Source organism: Rhododendron vialii, chromosome 9a (genome assembly GCF_030253575.1).
Source record: "Rhododendron vialii isolate Sample 1 chromosome 9a, ASM3025357v1".
Classification (NCBI taxonomy): Eukaryota; Viridiplantae; Streptophyta; class Magnoliopsida; order Ericales; family Ericaceae; genus Rhododendron; species Rhododendron vialii.
Genome location: NC_080565.1, coordinates 23,915,524 through 23,936,023, shown reverse-complemented (window position 1 = coordinate 23,936,023; position 20,500 = coordinate 23,915,524). Strand labels below are relative to the sequence as shown.

Below are 20,500 nucleotides of genomic sequence, written 5' to 3'. Positions count from 1 at the left end.
TATTTAATATATTTATCAAACAGCTTTTCAGCTTAAAAATTTCAGTATTCGGCATTCAGTACTTAATTTTTCAGTTTTCAGTTTTATCAAACAGCCCCTCAGTTATCCGATTCCAACCACCAAATATCCTGTTACTCAGAAATAGAATAAAACTGCCACCTGCACTGTCGTTAGAATTCATAAAATTTGGTCAACTTTTCTCTATGCGGTTTTGTTTGGATTAATTATTGCAAGTTCTGTTCGAAGCTCTCTCTTCTCTTTCATATGCTTCTCGTGGAATTCTATGCGCTGCTAAGCTACAACTGGAAAATGAAACGAGAACTGATCAGGGTTTTGCCGTTTTACATAATTTCTGAAAATTGTAGCTAGAATTTTTTTTGTTCTGTGAAAATTTCACTACCCTTTCGCTTTAATTTCTTGCAATTGTTCTTGATTGTCAGGAAGGAGCTGGAGGCTTTTGTGATCCCAATTGTCAACGGACAGATCCGCCAACTTCTGGAGCAAAACATTGTGCCTATGATTTCTAGAATTCAATACGAGAGGAATCGAAAAAATAAAAATTTATTATCCAAACTCAATTTTTTTTTAACATAGCCGAAAAATCTGGGTTTTTTTTTGCTGATTTTTGTTTTTTTAAAAAAATAATTTTAAGTTTGAACCATAATTTTTTACTTTTTTGATACCTCTGGTCGAGAAGAACCAATATTGCACAAAAATTCGATGCGAACTAACAAATGCGAAAAAAAAATTTAAATAAAGACAAAAAAAATTAAGCCAAAATAAGCTACGATCAATCGCGTCTATCAAAATTGCTGGCCCTGATAAACCAGGTAGCTGCACCGACAACGTATGCGAGGGACCTGATTGAAATTTTGCATCTGACCTACAAATGATAAGCCTTGCATAATTGGTTCAGATCAAGAAAATTCCAATTGCTATATGGACTAAGCAGAAGGCATACTGACAAGTTTGTAAAATGAACTACTACTACGCCCATAACACCGGTAAGTCATTTTTGGGGTTTCGATGAAAAACGTTTTATGAGAGAAAATGTTTTACCCACATTTTGTTCAACCAAACACAGGAAAACAGAAAAATAATTTACACGAAAATATTTTCAGTTGAATCAAACGGAGCCTTAATTAGCCTAGTAGTACTGAAATGCAAAAAATAAAAGGTAAGAAAAAAAGTACTCCAATTTGCTTGAATTTTGGCTCTTACTTTTCTTCTTGTTTTTCTGATATATCATCGCCAACAATTTCAGCAGAAAATTAAAGAAAAGTTAAAGTCGCTGTTTTCAAATTACAGTATGTATGTTTTACTCGGATCCATTTGTTGACATACTCCTACTTTGTTTGTTCCAAAGGTACCATGCAAGTCTTTCTTCGATCAGCACAACTGCCATTTGGATCACATCAATTCTACATGAGTACTTGGCACAAATTGATTTTACCAAATGTTAGAGTGAGCCAAATTAATTTGACTCAAAAATTAACTTGGTGAATTGATATTCTAAACTAAGCTATATAGCAATGGTGGACAATTAAACAATTTACGTGCGATTATGAAATTGAGCTAACAAATTACTTTGGGCCCCATCATAGAAGATACTCTTGCATGCGTTAAGAAGATACTCCTATTTGATTGTTTTGCTTAATTAAGCATTTTGTATATATTTAAGCACAACTTAATTAAGCTTTTTCATAGGAGATATCGATCGAACGTTATATAATATATATAACCATGACCTATTTTCATGCGAGATTTTCCAACACCTTCCCCACTTGTTTGTCTGTCACTTGTAATCTCTATTGAGTTTATCTTTAATTCGTGCAACATTCAAGCTAGCTCTACTTATTTCTTTGAGAAGGGAGTAGAATAATTGTCATTATATAGGATTGAGTTAAGAGGAAAACACATAAATCTTGTCCAAAACCAAACCATATATATATTCTCTCTCTCTCTCTCTCTCTCTCTCTCTCTCTCTCTCTCTCTCTCTCTCTCTCTCTCTCTCTCTCTCTCTCTCTCTCCATCCATGTAGTGTGTGTGTGACAGAAAGAAAGCTGATTGTTATTGTTGGATCAAATCGATATTAACTTAGTAAGTTCATTCCACAAATATGGTACAACAATGTCACCACCAGACTCTTGAGTAAAAGCAAATAATTAATAAAGCTGGGGGTTTCTCCGATCCAAATTATTATAATGACGTACATATCTAATCCACCAAAACAACAAATTGGAAAATTACATGGTGTGCTCCTTCACCTGCCCTTCATATGCTTTATTTTACCAGGTTTTCAGACACTAAATGGGTACAAACACAAAGTAGGTTAGGATCAAGAGAAGAGGTGGCGGAAGAATAAGTAGAAAACAGATGATTCATTTTTAGATAAAAATCTGGGTTTTTCGTTTCCTCATACAACAAATTTTTTCTGTTTCAATATAAAATTCTTAACCAATTTTGATTAATAAAATTCTGTATACTAGGGTAGATAAACCGAGACACACCGTTAAAAAGCCAAAAGTCTCAAGGTACTTTTAACCCACTGATACAAAATTCTTTAACCAAAATAGTTAGTGAAGTTTTTGATGTGGAGGATCCTTAGAAGACAACTACAGAGCTTCCTTTTCAATTTTTCTTTTAGAAAAGATTTGAAGTAGTTTTGGAAAAGAAGTTCCCAGAAGGGGGTTTAAACTAGAATGCAAGACATGGCTCTGATATCAGGTTTTCAGACACTAAGTGAGTACAAACACAAAGTAGGTTAGGATCAAGAGAGTACTCAACACAAGGGATATAAACCCTACCGATATATTGCTTAAGTTTGCCCTTACATCGGTGGAGGTCTCCCCCTTTTATAGGAGTAAAGAGGAGAATATAAACAATACACATATAATTGAACATTACTGTTCTTAGTCTTCTATTGACAACATTTCTTGACTATAAGACGATTACACTTATTTCACCAATTATTGACTATGACACTTCAATACCTACATACATACAACTTACTCTTTCCTAAAAGGAAGGACATTTACTTTATTACATCACACCTAATACAAACAAACAGTACATATCAATTATACAAACTACAAACAGTGCTTAACAATTATTATATACTAGTAGTTAATACCATTCTTAGAGCATTTTCCTTGGCTGATCATCATTATTTATTCATCACCCAAGTAGTAAATTGTAGGCTTTTTAGGCTCTTCGATCTCAATCGACCCTTCCAACATCTTAGCCACCTTCCCCATCGACGGCCTCATCTCCACCCGATCTTGGAGGCACCACATCGCCGTCTTCACCATCCGATCTACCATATGGAAGTGGGCCCGGCTATCGTAGCAGTGCTTGATATGACGGTCTAAAATATCCTCCACCCTCATCTCTTTGAATACCTTATCGAATGCCCACCTAGGAAAATACCAATCATCACTATCCAATTTTGATCCTTGAATCTCGTGGTTCCTAACCCCGCCAACAATCTCCAACAACACCATTCCGAAACTATAAACATCGGCTTTCGGAGTGATCGGATCCATCTTGAGCCATTCGGGTGCCATGTACCCACGCGTCCCTCGCATCTTAGACTTGCTAACCATGGCTTCCTTCTTCTTTAACTTGGCTAACCCGAAATCCGATATTTTCGGGCAAAAATCATCCCCTAAAAGTATATTCTCTGGCTTGATGTCGCAGTGTAGGACCCACTCTAGACACTCTTCGTGCAGGTAAGCGATTGCTCTTGCCACTCCTAGCGCAATACGGTACCTAATGTTCCAATCAAGTATGGGCTTGTCGCCAATGGCACGCATTTCCACTTCGGATCCTGTATTATTGATTCTCTCACGAGCATGAGGAAATAAAACCTTGTCCAGTGAACCATTGGGTACGTACTCGTGGACAAGTATTCTCTGGCCTTTCTCAGCACAAAAGCCCCACAATCGGACCAAATTTAGATGGTGCATTCGGGCGATAGTAGTGACCTCGGCCCAGAAATCCGCGTCACCGCCCGTAACATTTTTCAAGCATTTAACCGCAACAACCCGGTGATCGCTCAACTCTCCTTTATAAACATCCCCAAACCCACCTCTACCGATAATGTTAGAGAAGTTTTTGGTGGCATCTTTAAGCTCTGCGTAGCTAAACCTCTTGGGCCCACCCGCGGGCAAAAATTCAAGTCCGAGGGTTCGAGCCATGTCCCTATACTTGATGTACTTCTTGACAAAAGCCCAAAAGAAAAGAACCCCAGAAACAAGCTCCGCAGCAAAGAGAGTACACACAATCACTATATTCCGGGTCGTGGTATGGGATTCTTTGGGCGGTAACGGTAGAATGATCCTAACTGGGCAGGTCGTCTCCATCACAGACGTCATGCCTGTGAAACTAAAGTCTTCGGGTTCGGATATATCCACCCGAAGGAACATGGCAGTTTCGGTACCCGGAGACCAGTACCCGTACAGTAGCCTCTCAAGTTGTAGCACACAGGAACCACTCCCATCGTACTTGATTTCGAACCCGAGACACGTCGGGTCGGACAAGCACAAGCCTTGACACGCCGTGAAGTTACGGAAAAGGACCGTTTGGTTTGACCCGCCGGAAAAGTTGACGAAATCCAGCCGTAGAAACTTGGTGCTACTGCTTCCCGTCCACGGAACCTTCCTCTCGCATCCGCCCTGCTTTGCGGTGATGCCAGGTATCAGCCGGAATCCCGGCGGGCAATCACAGGTAGGTTTGTTGACGCCGTCGGTTATACATATAGAGTTAGGCCCACAGGTTCCGTGTATTTTACAAAGCTCTTGGACTGCTTCCCATACGATTTCCCACAGGCCCAAATCCGGATCGTAGCTGTAGATTCTGAGATTCCCATCGTCGTCGAGAGTTAATCTCCGGGACCGATTGGCCCCGGAATCCGATGTTAACAACGTACCTGGTTGAGAAAAATGTTAGTAAATATCAGCGGTTTTATCGTATGTATCTTAAGCGAGAGAGAGAGAGAGAGAGAGAGAGAGAGAGAGAGAGAGAGTTTGAAAGTGAAAACTTAAGTCCCATAATTTTGCAGCAGGTGGAAGCAAGAGCGAGAGTTGGAACGCTGAAGCGACTTGTTAAAAAATATCTTAAGCGGTTAAAATTTACAAAAAGTGAAAATTGAGCAAGCTAGGATGAAGAACGAGAATAAAAATCTGAGTGTAAAATTGTGTGACGGTTGACTTCTCATTCGTTACCTTACCCGGCCCGGCCCCTTTAACACAACTTATAAGCAATTAAATAAATTCTACACTACATTTGTGCCATTAAATAATCTAATTAATTAATATACTAGTTTAATTCGTCTATCCCAATCATATATATTCTGGCCGCGCCGGGTTAATTATTTCAAATTGTTAGTGACATGTCATACATATATACAGAAATTAAAAGACGAAATCATATTCATTTTAATGACCGGCCCCTTGCATTTCTCTCTCTCTAATTTACTATTTGCAACTTTTCAGAATTTTCCCACCTCTCCCTACACTTCTCTCTCTCTCTGTCTCTCTCTCTCTCTCTCTCTCTCTCTCTCTCTCTCTCTCTCTCTCTCTCTCTCTCTCTCTCTCTCTCTCTCTCTCTCTCTCTCTCTCTCTCTATATATATATATATATATATATCTATTATAAAACAGAAGGGTGTGGGGACAAGTTGGAATGGCTAGGATTTGTTTGATCCAAGGGCTGAGAGACATTCTTCCAATTCTATTGAAGTGCCCACCGTTTCCGCCTAAATTACAAAGCTGCCATCAAATCCGCCAGCCACCACATCCCAAAACATATTCTTCTTTCAAATTTTGAAACTCCCTGCGCCAGAATTTCTCTCTCTCTGCCTCTCTCTCATATTCCACCACCACAACGTTGCCCTCTACCCGAAGCTCGACCACTCTGACGTCGCTCCAGTTGATGAGCACAAAATATTGACATGTTTAGATACCTATATTGTATATTGTTAGTTCTTTATATTGTGTTTAATTATACTAGTTATTATCTTTTTGATCATTTTACTCTGAATTATTAATTTGCAGGAAAAAGATGATAACTACTTAATGTTTTGGCCGTTGGATTAAGAATTAGTCTTAGTGGTTGGTCATCTATTATTTTGATCAAGCAATTGCATCAAAGTTAATTCCTTGGAGAAGGCAGCACTACAACCCATGGCTTGCACGTGATCTAGACTACTAAAGGAAAGAGCCCTATTAGTTGTAGCCAATTAGGCAAAATAAATAACGTGGAGATTGAGTTCAAAAAGGAATTGAATTCCTTACGGCAATTTTCGGCATTATAAATAATCAAGGCAATATGATTCACAGGGGAGACACCACGGATCAGAGAATATGGCTTGGAGATCACGAAGCAGAGCACCATCCCGGCGCAGAGAAGAAAAATTAGGAGAAATCATTATTCGTTTTCTTTCGTAAGCTGTTTTAATGGAATTTATCTTTACGTGTTTATGTGTTTTGACTCCATGAGCGACTAAACTCTTTAACTAGGGTTGAGGATGAAGCTCCATTAACGATTATGATTTATATATTCATGAGATTTGATTTTACCTAAATATGTGGTTTGATTTTGATTAAATTGTTCTTACTCCAACTTAATTGTTAGGGATAGATTCTGGATATGAGTTCAATCATGTTTTTCTCATGATTTGGAATTGTCTTTTGCAATATTGAATGCTGGTTACCGTTAACTATAAAACTGGATATTTATTGTGATTTGTTAAAAGCGGATACAATTAATGATTTGGTTTTATAATATTTTCCATGGTAATAGAATTAGCTTTCAGATTATCATGAAGAAATTTTGGGTAAAGTTAATGATCGTGAATATATAATGATACTAGTTAATGGGTGTGGATTCCGAAACCCTAGTATTTTCTCCTTTGATTAAAAAGAAATTTCAGTTTCCTCATCTTTGATAATTTGGTTTATTGTTTTTACTTTTCACTTTTAGTTTAAAAATCAATCACAACTTTTGTCAACTAGGTTAGGATTTAATCGGTTTAAGTTATTTATTTTTCCTAAAAAAATCACAAGTCCCTGTGGGTTCGACCTCGCTCTTGCATTACTATACTTCGGTACGATTTGTGCGCTTGCGAGTACATTAAAATTTCACATCACCAGTCCCCATTGCTGCTGAACATCCACCGAGTAATCCTAGGGCTTCGTCTCCCCCAAGGTCCCGCTCCATTTGGAGAGAGAAGGAGGTGGTGGGGAATTAGAAAGAAAGGGGTTTTGTGTCAGTGGTTTTATATAGGGAGGCGGAGAGGTGGGGTCGGATCCGGGGAGGGATGGCTTGGGGCAGAAGGGACGGGTGGATTTTGGTGGCAATGAGAGGATGGAAGCAGTGACGATTGGAGAAGGGAAATTTGACATGTAAACCAACACATCCTCCACCTTACCAAGCAACGCAACCAAATCAAATACTATTCCGAACACCTTACCAAGCAACGCAACCAAATCAAATACTATTCCGAACACTTACTCTTTACGAAAGACGCAGGTGCAGGCAAGGGAGAAACGTAATGGTTGGACTCTGGCGACATGGTGGTGGCTGATATGTGTGGTTTTTGATGGTGGTCATAAACATTTATTCGCCAGTAACGTGTTTTACAAAATGACAATAGGGTACAGAGAGGTATATGTGTCAATTTTTAGTGAAATATTTGTGTCAAATATTGCTTATATCATGTCCGAGTCATGTTGTTTGATGGAATCCAAAAGACTACAGTGAGCAATATATTTCTTGCCCATTAAAAGTCTATTTGGTTGGCATGGTATTACCAGTGGTGCACCTCTATTTTGTTGTCTCATCTAACTATTGCCACAAATTATGGGAAGTGTTAAGAGTTAGATTGAATCTTGCAATTAAATTAGGTACGTAGCTATAAGCAAAAATAAGAGACATTAAAGGCATGACAGTTTCACATACGGAGCTACAAGAGTGCTACAAAAAATTATTTTTTGGTCAACTGTTCTGATAGTATTTTGTGAGAGTTAACCATGATGGTATGATTTGGTGGTGAACAAATGCTAGGAATGACTTGCTATTATTATTGCGCTTTGTTCGGTTTGGTTGATCAGTGTGGTAGTATTACAAAAAATATCATGACTTGATTGCTTTTTTTGCTCCAATACAGAAACTCTGGGTTTGCCATAGGTATTTGATTTGATCAATCGAATGAACTCTCAAAAATAGTTTAGAAAAAAAATATTTGGGGAGTGCTGTGGGCACGAGTAATTCACTAGATATGAAGATAGATAGATATAATAACACGAGGCTTATATATTGTCAAGCCCTCAAAATGAAATTGTGGAGTCATCCAAGTGGATGAATCGTTCTATTTCAATGTCGTTTTTTCAAAAAAAATTTCAAGCCCTCAAAATGAAATTGTAAACTTACACAGTGATGCTTCAAGATCACATGAATCATTTTGTACTGCCACAAAGAGATGTTAAGCTAGCTTAAAAGGGTAGTCTGGTAGGGTGATGCCCTTTTGCAATATGTCAGGTCTTCATGTTTGTTGGAGATAAGATGCATTCAAGTGAAGAGTAAAGCCAAACTATTTCTTTTACTTTGTCAGTTTGTGGTTGAGCGATTGGCATTTTACTATAAGAGTCGGGTATCAAAATTTGAAAAACTTTCTTTTTTTCTTTTGTTTTCCAGGTTGTGACCTCTATGGTTCTGCGTGTTTGGACACCGTAATGAATACTATGCAGAAATGAATTGATTTTCCACAATTGGGATGGGTTATCAGAAGCTCTCTTTCTTTTGTATGCAGATTTTTTTCCTGATTTCATTGTACTTCCTTTTCATTTGTTGGGTGTTGGGAGAACCATAATAATAGTATAATCTAAACATGTGCGGAGATAAGCAAGTGACTTTATGATGCTGTAATATTGAAGAAGAGAATTTTTTATTAAGAGCATTTTGTTATTACATTTGTAATATTCTTTTGTACAACTTTTTCATCAAAATGGGTGACCTTTTATTCATAGAATGTTCTCGGTTTTTTCCTCCATTCCTTTAAAAAGTTTCTCTAACATGTGTCTCTGGCTCTTTGCACATATTTTTTTGTAACAGGGAAAACTTTGCACTTTCTATAGTAGATTGTTGGCTTCAAGAATACAAGTGGTGTCAGATTGATAACTTGGTCTCATTTTCTGTTTTTAACCTGGAGATGAGTAAATTCTTTGTTGGAGTTTGATTATGTAGTTGTGTTTAGTGCCAGGTTAGCTTTTTAGCAATTAGTGTAGTAGTACGTAGGGGAAAGTGAAGAATTGGGAAGGTTTTGTACTTTGTTATTACCTTTTTTATGGAAATTGAAAACAATGGTTTTGATGACTCTGAGTTTTTTGTACCAGGTTAACTTATTACTTGGTATTTACTTGGGTTCCATAAGAAAATTCATACTCCATAAGTAATATGTAGGTACCTAAAAATTATCGTTGGGGTAGTTCTCTCAAGTAATTTTTTTTTATGCCACCAAGAAGTGGATCACATACGCACACTAATTCCCTTTCGTGTCACCAAAAAAAAGTAATTCCAATCGGATAGGTAGTGCCGTAGGCACGGGCAAACCCTAGTGTGTGTGTGTCTATATATATATATATATATATATATATATATATATATATATATATACAGTCATTTTCAAATAAGGAGGTCCTTATTTTAACTAAAATAAGGACCTCCCCATTTCTCCAATTTCCCGATCGAATTTTGATGATCCGAGCCGCTCAATGCGTTCAGAACGTGATTTTAAGGGTACTTGTAAGAAATCAACAAAAAAAAAGACCGGGAAGGGCTTCATCCGAGCAGTTTTTGTTTGAACCGTTCGATAAAAAACAAACAAAAACTGCTCACATGAAGCCCTTCCCGGTCATTTTTTTTGCTGATTTCTCGCAGGTACCCTTAAAATCATGTTCTGAACACATTGAGCGGCTCAGATCATCGAAATTCGATCGGAAAAGAGAGGTCCTTATTTTATTAAGTTAAGGTGGTCCTTAGGAGAAGGGGACTCTATATATATATATATATATATATATATATATATATATATATATATATATATTAATGTGTGGTGCGTGTATATTGTCGATCTACTTTAAATTAATGTTATATGGTAATTAAATGAAATAATAAATTACCAGATTAATAGGATATTGAACAAATCACCCCAATTTTGTAAGTTTCGACCCTCACCCTCAATTAAAGAAGGGAGAATTTTTCCCAGGTCCACTATACCACTTTCCAAACCCACTAAGTCCATTTCTAAATTCTATAACCCCCTAAGTCCACTAACCTATTAGTAAAGATATAATAACCCTGGTTAGTCTAATATACCCCTGCTTTCAAAAAATCTTTTATCCCATTTTTTCCTCCATTCCCGTTTTTTTCTCCCTTTTTTCCTCCATTCCCGTTTTTTTCTCCCCTTTTTCCTCCATTCCCCTTTTTTTCTCCCTTTTTTCCTCCCTTCCCCTTTTTTTTCTCAGATTCCTCAATTATAAAACCCATCCCCCCTCCCCCCCTCCCCCCTTTTCCAGAAGAACAAAACCCAGACTAACAAAATCCAGACGATTTTCCATTAGAAACCACAGACGAATTTCTTTGTCGTCGCTTTCTTGGTAGTCGGCAATCTTGGTCCTCGTCGGGCTTCTTCGGCGTCAGCCCTTCTTCGTCGTCCTCGATCGGCGAGAAGCACTCGAATACCGGCATTGTCTCCGTCGCCGTCGTCAAGCACTCGATTGCCGTCGTCACTCCAACAACGAGATCAACGAACGAAAAACAGAGATCAACCCACGCCCCAGACTTCCTTCGTCGTCGATCGCACTCCTCCTCGCCGTCGTCCTTCGTCGTCGATCGTCGCCCTTCGTCACTTTTGCATATATGTATATATAGTTTCTGATTTATATAACATTATATATGATCTACTGTCTCGTAAGACATTTTATATGATGTTCTGTTGCTTTTACATATATGTATATATAGTTTCTAATTTATATAACGTTATATACAATATATTGTCTCGTGAGACATTATATATGATGTTCTGTCACTTTTGCATATATGTATATATAGTTTCTGATTTATATAACGTTATATACGATCTACTATCTCGTGAGACATTATATATGATGTTCTGTTCAACAAATATATAGGGTTATATATGGTTATATCAATGTTGGTAACTGAGTCCAGTTCAAGGTATATATAGGAACTCATTAGCAAAGCACAATTGAACAGTTAATAATATATAAGTTAGGGTTTTGATTGCGAGTAGGTATGATTATATCAAACTCTGATCATTATATGTTCTACTTTATTGAATTGGTTCACGCAGCGGCCTTACTGACTTATTATTTGTGCAGTTGTTCAAGGAGTGAAGAGTATTAAGTTACATGTGAAATCGACCGTGAAGAAGGCGACGGCGACAAAGGGAAAGAAATTACAAGATCTCCTCTTCTTTTTTTTCCCATTTTTTTTAGAGTTAGAATCTCATATATAATGTTATAAGGCTATATGTTTATTTTTTGTCACACTTATTACGTTTTTTTGTGTGTATTTATTTATGTGGCAAAATAATACACATATAAAGTTCTTTGTTTATTTTTGCATTGTAAACATATATAAGATTATTTATATACGGTTATCAGAAGTTAGTCAATGAAGCCGCTGCGCGGACCAATTCAATAAAGTAAAACATATAACGTTAGATGTGAGTTTCTATGCTGTGAAACTCCAAAAAAATAGAACATATAACATTATATGAAAGCTGCTGACTTGTGTACCTCCCAACAAAAAAAGAACATATATTGTTACTCGAAGCAAGTCATTGAGGCCGCTGCGCGGACCAATTCAATAAAGTAAAAATATAATGTTATATGGGAGTTTTTGTGCAGCGAAACTCCAAAAAAATTATAGAACATATACCATTTTATGTTAATATATGTACGTTCAGATGTAAACGTGGAATGTTATATGTTCTTGTATTATAATAAAAAAAGATTTCAAAAACTCATATAACGTTAAATGCGAGCCGATGAATGAGTATATAACGTAAAATGTAAGTATCGCACGTTAAATGAGAACTGATAAACGAGTATATAACGTTATATATGTACAATTACATTATATACAGTGTATCAGAAAAGGAGAATCTTCTGTCGCTTTATTCCAACGTAACTACTGTGATTTCAAACGTATAACGGATAATGGGCTAAAAATATGGGATTTGCATGGAAAGGGTAATCTTCTCTCTCTCTCTCTCTCTCTCTCTCTCTCTCTCTCGTTTGGACTCTGTTTCCCTTTTGGATATGGGAACAACGTGAATATGAGAGATTTTATAGGAATGGAATATGGGAGATTTTATAGGAGTGAGATATATCAGATTAACAGTTTTTAAAGGTAAGGGTATTTTGGTCCTGAACTAATTCCTTTTTTAATTGAATTGAACTTAAGGCCTCATCAAAACCTAATTAGTGGACTAGAGGGGTTATGAAATTTAGAAGTGGATTTAATGGGTTACAAATATGCTATAGTGGACTTCCCAACAATTTTTTAATTAAGAAAACATATATTCGATTATAAAATCAATACTGCTAGTAGTATAATAGAATAAAACATACAACGTACGAACATGTTGTCTATATATGATTCCAGTTAATTAAGGTGATATCCCACTTACCAAACTTAATTCCCGACCCACTCCCAAACTCTCTCGTCTAAGAAAAAGTGAAGGAATGCAACTTTCGGACACAATTTCAAAAATAATTGTGTTTAAAGCCATCCGATCGATACACGTAGGCCAAAGTACATCAATAAATGACACTGATCGAATACAATTGTATCCATAGTAGTGTTTTTAAAATTGTGTTTAAAACCATCCGTATCGCTAAGTAAGTAAGTAAGTAAGAAAGGAAAGAACTCATGAGGTATTAATAACTTTAATTAATTACCTTTTTTGCATATCACTTTGCCGTCCTCTTCAAGTCTCTGGAACGCGCCTGCCCAACTGGACCAACTCCAATAATAATCCTCAGATTCGTTGAAAACGAGATGGGTCCCATCCACGAACTTGAAATTCCCATTTCTCAAATTAGTTCCATTCGTGTTCTGGGTGGCCACAACCGTGTCCGTCGGAAAATCGAAGCTCGACCATTCTCCGAAAACTAGTTCTCCAGCGTCGCTCAGGGTGAGCTGGGTGGAGTTGGAGTTCGAAGCGGGGCTTCTCGGCCACAGGTTTGGCCCGGAGGAGTTTCCGGCGAGGCGGAGGGCGCCGGCGGGGGTGACCTCGAGGATGGCAGAGGCGGCGACGGGGGATTTTTGGTTGGCGGACCAGATTAGGGTGGTGGTGTTGTGGTTGTAGTACCAAATGGAGAAGGTGAAGAGGATTGGGGATACGGGGTGGAAGCCGGCGGCGAAGGTGGAGTTTGGGGAGAGGAGGGTTCGGTTTTGGGAGGGGAGCCAAGGGGAGAGGGAAATGGAGAAGGAGGAGATGGTGGTGGAGGTGGTGGTGGCGGTGGTGAGGAGGAGGAGGAGGGAGGTGAGGAAGAGGAGGAGAGAGAGGGAAAAGGAGAGAGGAGGAGGAGAGAGAGACATGGTGGTGGTGGGTTGAGTAGAGTTTGGATGGGGTGAATGGTTGGTTTGGGGCTGGCTTTGAATGGAGCATTTTGGTTGACTCTTGACCATATTGATGTGTAGTAGTACTATTGTATTGTCAATTACAGTAGAGTTCCGTCCAACAGGTAATTGGAATGGGGCTACACATCAATTTCCCCGACCTTCACGGAAACTTCATTTGGGTGTATTTACAGAAAGTCTACTGGTACAGCAAAATCATACAGATTTATTGTGGGGTCCATTATGGATCTCACACAAATTATTCAAGCCGTTTATTAAATGTAAAATATTTTTTCAAAGACCCCTGCAAAAAATCATTCCAATCCGATACTTATAGATACTCGATCTAAACATTTAACTTTTGATTTAGATTCCAGGATAATGAAACATTATATGATTGGATTGAGCATCTATAAGTATCGAATTGAACTGATATTTTGTGGTGGCCCTTGAAAATTTGCTTTACATTTAATAAACGGCTTGGATCATTTGTGTGCGACCCGTAGTGGGCCCCACAACAAATCTATACGGAAAATCTGTACGATTTTCCTATACCAGTAGACTTACTGGCGTATTTAGGGGTGCAAACGAGTTGATCTGAGTTTTGTAGTACTCAAGTTTGAAGCTCATTTAGTTTGGCTTGTTTTTACATGAGCCGAATTCGATTCATTTACCAAATGAGTCTCTCTAAAAGAATCAAGCTTGTACAAATTGATTTGAGCTATAGAATATTGAGCTCAATTTTTTTACTACATGAGAGCAAATCCAATGGGAGATGGATAGTCATTTTCCATCCCCAAATGCTAAAACCTAGTCTCCAATGGAGGAAGGAAGAGGAGATGCAAAATGACTTTGATGGATATGGGGATGGATATCCATCCCCAAATGACTATAGTTATAAATGCCACATCATCAAATCCAACTGAATTACTAGAAAATGGACAACCGGAGTTACATCTATTCATTGGAAAGCTGGTCGGAATTTGCAAATGTCGCCGGTTTCTACAATCTATTGCCCAAATCTACAAATGTTGGTGGTTTCTGAAATCTGCCGCCGGAGAGAGAGATATATAGAGCTGAGAAAGGGAGAGATCTTGCCGGTGAGAGAGAGAGATCGACTAGTTTTCTGCCTTGGTGATTTCTAGGGTTTGGAGAAAGAGGGGTCTGCTCTAATCCAGAGAGAGAGAGAGAGACAATGAAAACTTTACACACACACACACATATATATATATATATATATATATATATATATAGAGAGAGAGAGAGAGAGAGAGAGAGAGAGAGATCTGCCGGAGAAAGAGGGGTTTTTTTTTTTTTTTTTGATCGGCGAGAAAGAGGGGTTTGGACTTTGGACGTTTTTTACTTAGCCCAAGAGTTCGAAGAGAGAGAGCGCGGCCGCGCGCGCGCCAACATATAATCATTGAAAATTTTATCCAATGTGACACATAGGTGAACAATTATATTTTTCATCCATTGGTCCAATTTTAAAACTCACCATTGGAGAGGGATGAATCATATTTTACAATTAACTTTTAATAACTTTTTCACACTAGAATAACTATCCATCCCCTTATTTTTTATCCCACCATTGGACTTGCTCTGAGCCTAAAATTCAAGATCAAGCTCGGCTAGATTAGTAAACTAACCAAGCCTAGCCTCGAGCAAACTCGGTTCGGATGCCTCCCTAGGACTATTCATTGGGCATGCTCAACGGAGCCACAAACTTATTAGGAGATGAATGGTGACATCACTGAATAATTTATCCCCAAGCATTGAGCTGGTCACATCATTCGGCCATTTTTGGATTAGCAAACACTAGGCAGTAGACTTTGTTCACAAATGTGACTAAACCATCCAATACAGGTAGAGCAAAAGGTCTACAACCACAAACTCATCACACAAATAAATACACACAAATTCACATTTATTTATGGGCTCCATACACTGGATATGTATAGCGTGTGAGTTCCCATGTGAATGTAAGCATATTTATGTAATTGTTTGTGATTGCAAAAGACTTGCAGGTAGTCATTATTTTGTAAATTTCAACACTTTTTATTTATATACGATATGTTTCTTTCTGGTTCAAAAAAAAAATAAAAATACCACTATACAGTCTATAGTCTCATCAACGGAAATAAACAATTACTCCCTCCATCCCGATTTGTTTTTCCACATATGTAGGACGAGAAAAAACACATTGCATTTCTGGTAGAGGAGCCCAACCCACATAGAATCTACCCAAGGAATCAAAGCTAACCAAGTCCAAGCGTGTGTGATCAATCCATATTGTTTATGGGGTAAAACTCCCGGATGAATGTGATGGAATACCATACCCGCACTTCGATTTTTAGCACCAAAAAAAAAAAAAAAAAAAATCCATATTGTTAGATCAAATACAATATATAGAACGGTTCTTTTCCAGATCATAATATTGTAAAAGTTACCAAGCAACTTCTCCTGGATCCATTTCAATGATCCAAATGGTCACAAGGCGGAAACTTAAACATTCTAACAAACACCAACTTATACTTAGTTATGTGCCTCACAAGTCGAAACAAAACCCTAAGTCGCACCCCCAACCCCACCATGCTAGCGACAGAACCATAAAACCGGTGCCTGAACACTGTAGTTAGTGTAGAGATTAAATATTCATTGGTTGACAAACCACAACCTGGAATACACAATACCTCGGGGCATTTTGTATTACAAAAGCAATCATTTACAGTCTAAAAATTTGCACATCCTACGAGTTTATATATCCCTTCACTATTTAGATTGATAATCAAACGTACCCTAATATCAATCCTTACAAACAAATAAGAAGCTTTACACATAACAAAAATAGATACATCTAACAAAGCAAATACTTTCTCACTACTATCTATGGTCGAGTGTACAGTGTGATTTTTTTTTTTTGGAGGCATTGTCGGGACTTAAAACTTGGAGCATGGATACTGTCCTTCCAACTGCAAAACGAAGTACGACAAATACCCAAATTTCTAGCCCTACTTCCAGTTACGAGGCTGTAGACATGTGCATTTTGGTGCTAGTATACAAGTTGAAGCCACTTCAAACGTTTTTACTCAAAATTTCTGCTCAAATTTGGTATGTATTTTCACAGAAGAGTCTGATATTGAATACAATGCATAAATTACTGACCACTTCAAACATTCAACCTCTTAATGTTACACAGCAGGCCTGAAATCATGTGTCAATAACTTGCTGAGTTCATTGTATTCATACCCAATGGAAACCCCTTGCTTTATCATATGCATCAAGCAAGAAGAAAGTCGGAAACTCACCAATCACTTGCTCAACAATACAATAGCAACCACGAAAGAATGAGCTTGTGGATCAACCCAATGCATATCACAACCCAGCCAGCAGTTAAAGAGAAAATCTTAATGTCATCATTCAAGTATTACTTCCGGTGCCGCCTCTTTGGTTCAGCTCTCTGCCTTTTCTCATCATCCCACTCTCTGTCATACATCCTAAACCACAAAAATCAAGGAAAAACCTCTGAAATGTAATCAACAGTTAAAGCGAAAGAAAACACTCAGGCAACATGCATGCCACTTAAAAGGATTACTCTTTGCAAGACCCACAGAATTTGGTATTCCAGAAGTCCCAGGTTCAACTCTTGGCAAATGCCACTATTCTTTGCAAGCTGCTGGGGTTAAGGTACTGAGGGCCCTAACCCAGCACCCAAACAAATTGGGAAAATAATTTTAGATTCCGTAAACAAATAGCTCTTCTGAGGCTTCGCCATTATGGTTCATTATTTCACCAAACACTACAGTGCAGAAAGCGATATTTGACGATGCATATGTAATTTCAGTGGAAAGCACGCAATTCAGCGACAGAACTACTTGGCTAAAACCTACACATCACCCTCCACAACGACACAGAAATGACGATAAAATGAGGATCAGGCATGGTACATGGAGGAGTACAACACATTTGTGTAGGCCATAGGGTGAATCAAAAGCAATTGGCCAATGAAGGCACATACAACATATGTAAAAGGTAACCCACATGCGTAGATGATAGAATCGTACGATTCCCAATTTGAATCTATAAATCTATACAAAAGAAACCAATTCAGTTCCAATCTTGCCGTTTAAATCAGAAATAACAGAACTTTTGCAATTCGATTTGTGGTTCACTACGCTTTACTACGGTTCAGTTTTCACCTCTCTATCGAGACAAGAAAAGGAAATTGCTTAGTTATATCGATTACTAGCATATTACCTCTATATACATACTGATATCACTTTCCAATAAACAGTATGTATAAATTCATAGGTATACACACATCGAACTATATGTCATAGTTATACCCCGTAAAGTGAATCATGTACGATTCAAGGTTTATCATTTCATCAAAATTTATAATTTGTTTTGAAAATTAAAAGCAACGCCCACATGAATAATGTACACTTGAAGATGAAATTTTCAAGGATACGGTTCGGGTTCACGACGTGCAATCTTGCTGGTTGCTTCCTTTCCATGAATCCTTAGAGATGGTTGTTCCTCCAAGTAACCTGGACGCTGGACCATGGCCCCCTTTCTGTCCCCTCTTCCGTCATAGGGTTGTGCCAAACCAACATTATTTAAGGGAGGAGGCGGTGGGCCAGCCGGTGAAAACTCACCTGCCTCGGGAAGATGGTCTCTTTTGAGTTTTCGTCTCTTAGAGGCTGCATTTGCATCCATATCCTCCTTCAAAAGGATTGGTTTCTCTCTTTCCCTTTCCCTCTCCTCCACCTATATGCAGCAGGCCAAAAATATAAGAAACAAATTTAGACCTGCGTAAGTACAACCAAGGTACTAGTCGTCACAAGAATTTACCCATAGAAACACTAATATGTCGCAGAATCCACAATGAAGCAATGTGAACCGGCTTTAATTAACAGTTTACGAACAAATTAAATAAGAAACAAAGCTAACATCCATAAATGAAGTTAACTCAGCAACAGTTCCAGAAATAAATGAAACGATGATGGAACACATATATGGCACAATGAGGAAACATCAACAATTAACTTATGAAAAACTAGGACACTAGTTTAATCTTCACAAGCTACTATTTTCACCTCCTCTAAGTAAGAAATTATTGAAAGAAATCCTGCAATTTCCAATAGTAAAAATTCGGCTATGTTGCCTGAAATATCGAAAGAGTATGAGATACATTGAAGATACCTGGAAATTAAAGTATCAAAGATACTTATTTGTGAGTATCAGAAGAGCATCCAGACACCAGAAGGATATGATACGAATAATACACCCTTCTACATGCATCATGCTTCATAGTCTAAATGCCATATTAATGCGAAAACAGAATTTCTTTTCCATTGGTACTAATGTAACATCAGAATCATATGACCGGACCAGACAAGGAAGTGGTTGCAAGGCAATTGGTCTAAATTTCTTTTCCATTGGTACTAATGTAACATCAGAATCATATGACCGGACCAGACAAGGAAGTGGTTGCAAGGCAATTGGTCTAAGGAAAACTCCATTCCCCCCACAACACCCCCCCCCCCCCCCCCCGGGCGGTTTTTGCTCTTTGCATCCAAAATTATGTAGATGCCCCCACACAAATAAACTAAAACATTTCGGGCTTTGAACTCAATCGATTATTAGGATTTAGCATGTGCCATCCCTATAACTATTATCTCAATCATTTGCTCCATAAAAATGTGCAAATCAAAACTAGATAGGGTTACAGACAAATGGAATAAGACATACCTTCATCGATAGGCCCTCTCGTTCTTCCCGCTTTCTCTCTCTAAAATCTTCTTCTCTTCTACGTTTTGCATCCTCCAGTGTAACGAAGTTATTCTCCTCGGATCTCCTCCGTTCTCTCTCCTCATGTCTCGGCGAAAGCCTTTGAGAATGTCTAGCATTTCCAAACCTTCTGTCAGCATCCTCATCTCTTCTACCCGTAACTGATTGAGGGACTACGTGAGGAGGTAATGGAGGTGGTGGAGGCAAGTTTTGCCCGTGAAATCGATCATCGACGTGTGATTTCTCTGTGGATGTTTCGTTATAACGCAATTTCGTTCTATCATCTCTGTTCCTTTCATCCTTCGTTTTTTCAGTAAGCTTATCAGAGCCCCGATCAGAACCTCTTTCCAGAGAACGCTCTCTCCCATATCTTTCCAAAGACCTATCTCTCGATTTTTCCATCATGTTGTCATCTCCACGGGATTTTTCCAACCTTTCCCTGTAGTCCCTCTCATGTCTCTCACTTCCCTTGTCTTTGGACCTGTCCAGGTGTTTATCTATGGCCCTATTGATAATTTGCTCATCGACTTTGTCAATAATATCTATTGGAGCATGTTTATCAGCTAATCTAGCATCTACTGACCTCTCTCTATCAGGGAATCGAACATCAGCCTCTAAATCTCTCGAATCAGTTTCCCCTTTCCGACGCTTATTTAGTCGGTCCAGGTCTTCAGCGGGGCTGGCTCTCTTTTGTGGTTTATCACCAGATTTTGAAGCTGTTATTGAGTTATCATGCCTAGGAGAATGAACAGGTCTCGAAGAAGGGGGTCTTTGAACATCAGCATTTCCAATGTTATCATCCTTCATAGTAGAAACCCTCAAATCAGAAGACTTTGCAGCTCCACTCTCTATCTTTGGTTCACTGCCATGGGTATCTAATGGTTTTGCAAATGGATTAGAACCTTTAACTGAAGTTGGAAGACTATTTCCAGAAGCCAGAGCGGGAGAAGGAACAGTAGATTTTCCAGCTTTACTATCATCTTTTCCTATATCAGGTCGGGATTGCTTTGAAAGAGATCCAGAAGGCAATGACCTTTTTACTGGGGCTCTCACCTGCC

The 20,500-nt window shown here is 38.3% G+C and overlaps 2 protein-coding genes across 16 annotated transcripts in view; both read right to left on the bottom strand.

Moving 5' to 3' along the window:
• Positions 1-2,779: 2,779 nt before the first annotated feature.
• On the bottom strand, positions 2,780-13,740 carry LOC131300896 (G-type lectin S-receptor-like serine/threonine-protein kinase At1g34300). The gene is made up of 2 exons (XM_058326914.1): positions 12,989-13,740; positions 2,780-4,930 (listed from the first exon to the last, which is right to left on the bottom strand). Exons 1-2 carry the CDS (start codon positions 13,719-13,721, stop codon positions 3,171-3,173), a joined length of 2,493 nt encoding a protein of 830 aa, XP_058182897.1. The 5' UTR covers positions 13,722-13,740; the 3' UTR covers positions 2,780-3,170.
• A 2,973-nt stretch (positions 13,741-16,713) lies between these two features.
• Positions 16,714-20,500, bottom strand: part of LOC131300809 (THO complex subunit 2) — a 31,952-nt gene continuing 28,165 nt past the window's right edge. For 14 of the 15 annotated variants that reach the window (XM_058326794.1, XM_058326798.1, XM_058326800.1 and 11 more), the window contains 3 exons: positions 19,404-20,495; positions 18,121-18,419; positions 16,714-17,146 (listed from right to left, as the gene is read on the bottom strand). In XM_058326794.1, coding sequence (XP_058182777.1) covers positions 17,077-17,146; positions 18,121-18,419; positions 19,404-20,495 — 1,461 coding nt within the window. In that variant the 3' untranslated portion in view covers positions 16,714-17,076. Of the gene's footprint in view, positions 17,147-18,110; positions 18,420-19,403; positions 20,496-20,500 lie in introns of those variants that run through there. The other variant, XM_058326797.1, reaches the window with a different exon arrangement.

Excerpts from the sequence above, each read along its gene's own strand:
- LOC131300896 (XM_058326914.1), bottom strand. The coding sequence starts at position 13,721 with ATGGTCAAGAGTCAACCAAAATGCTCCATTCAAAGCCAGCCCCAAACC. Across the intron at positions 4,931-12,988 it reads CAAAGTGATATGCAAAAAAG|GTACGTTGTTAACATCGGAT; the intron begins GTAATTAATTAA and ends TTTCTCAACCAG.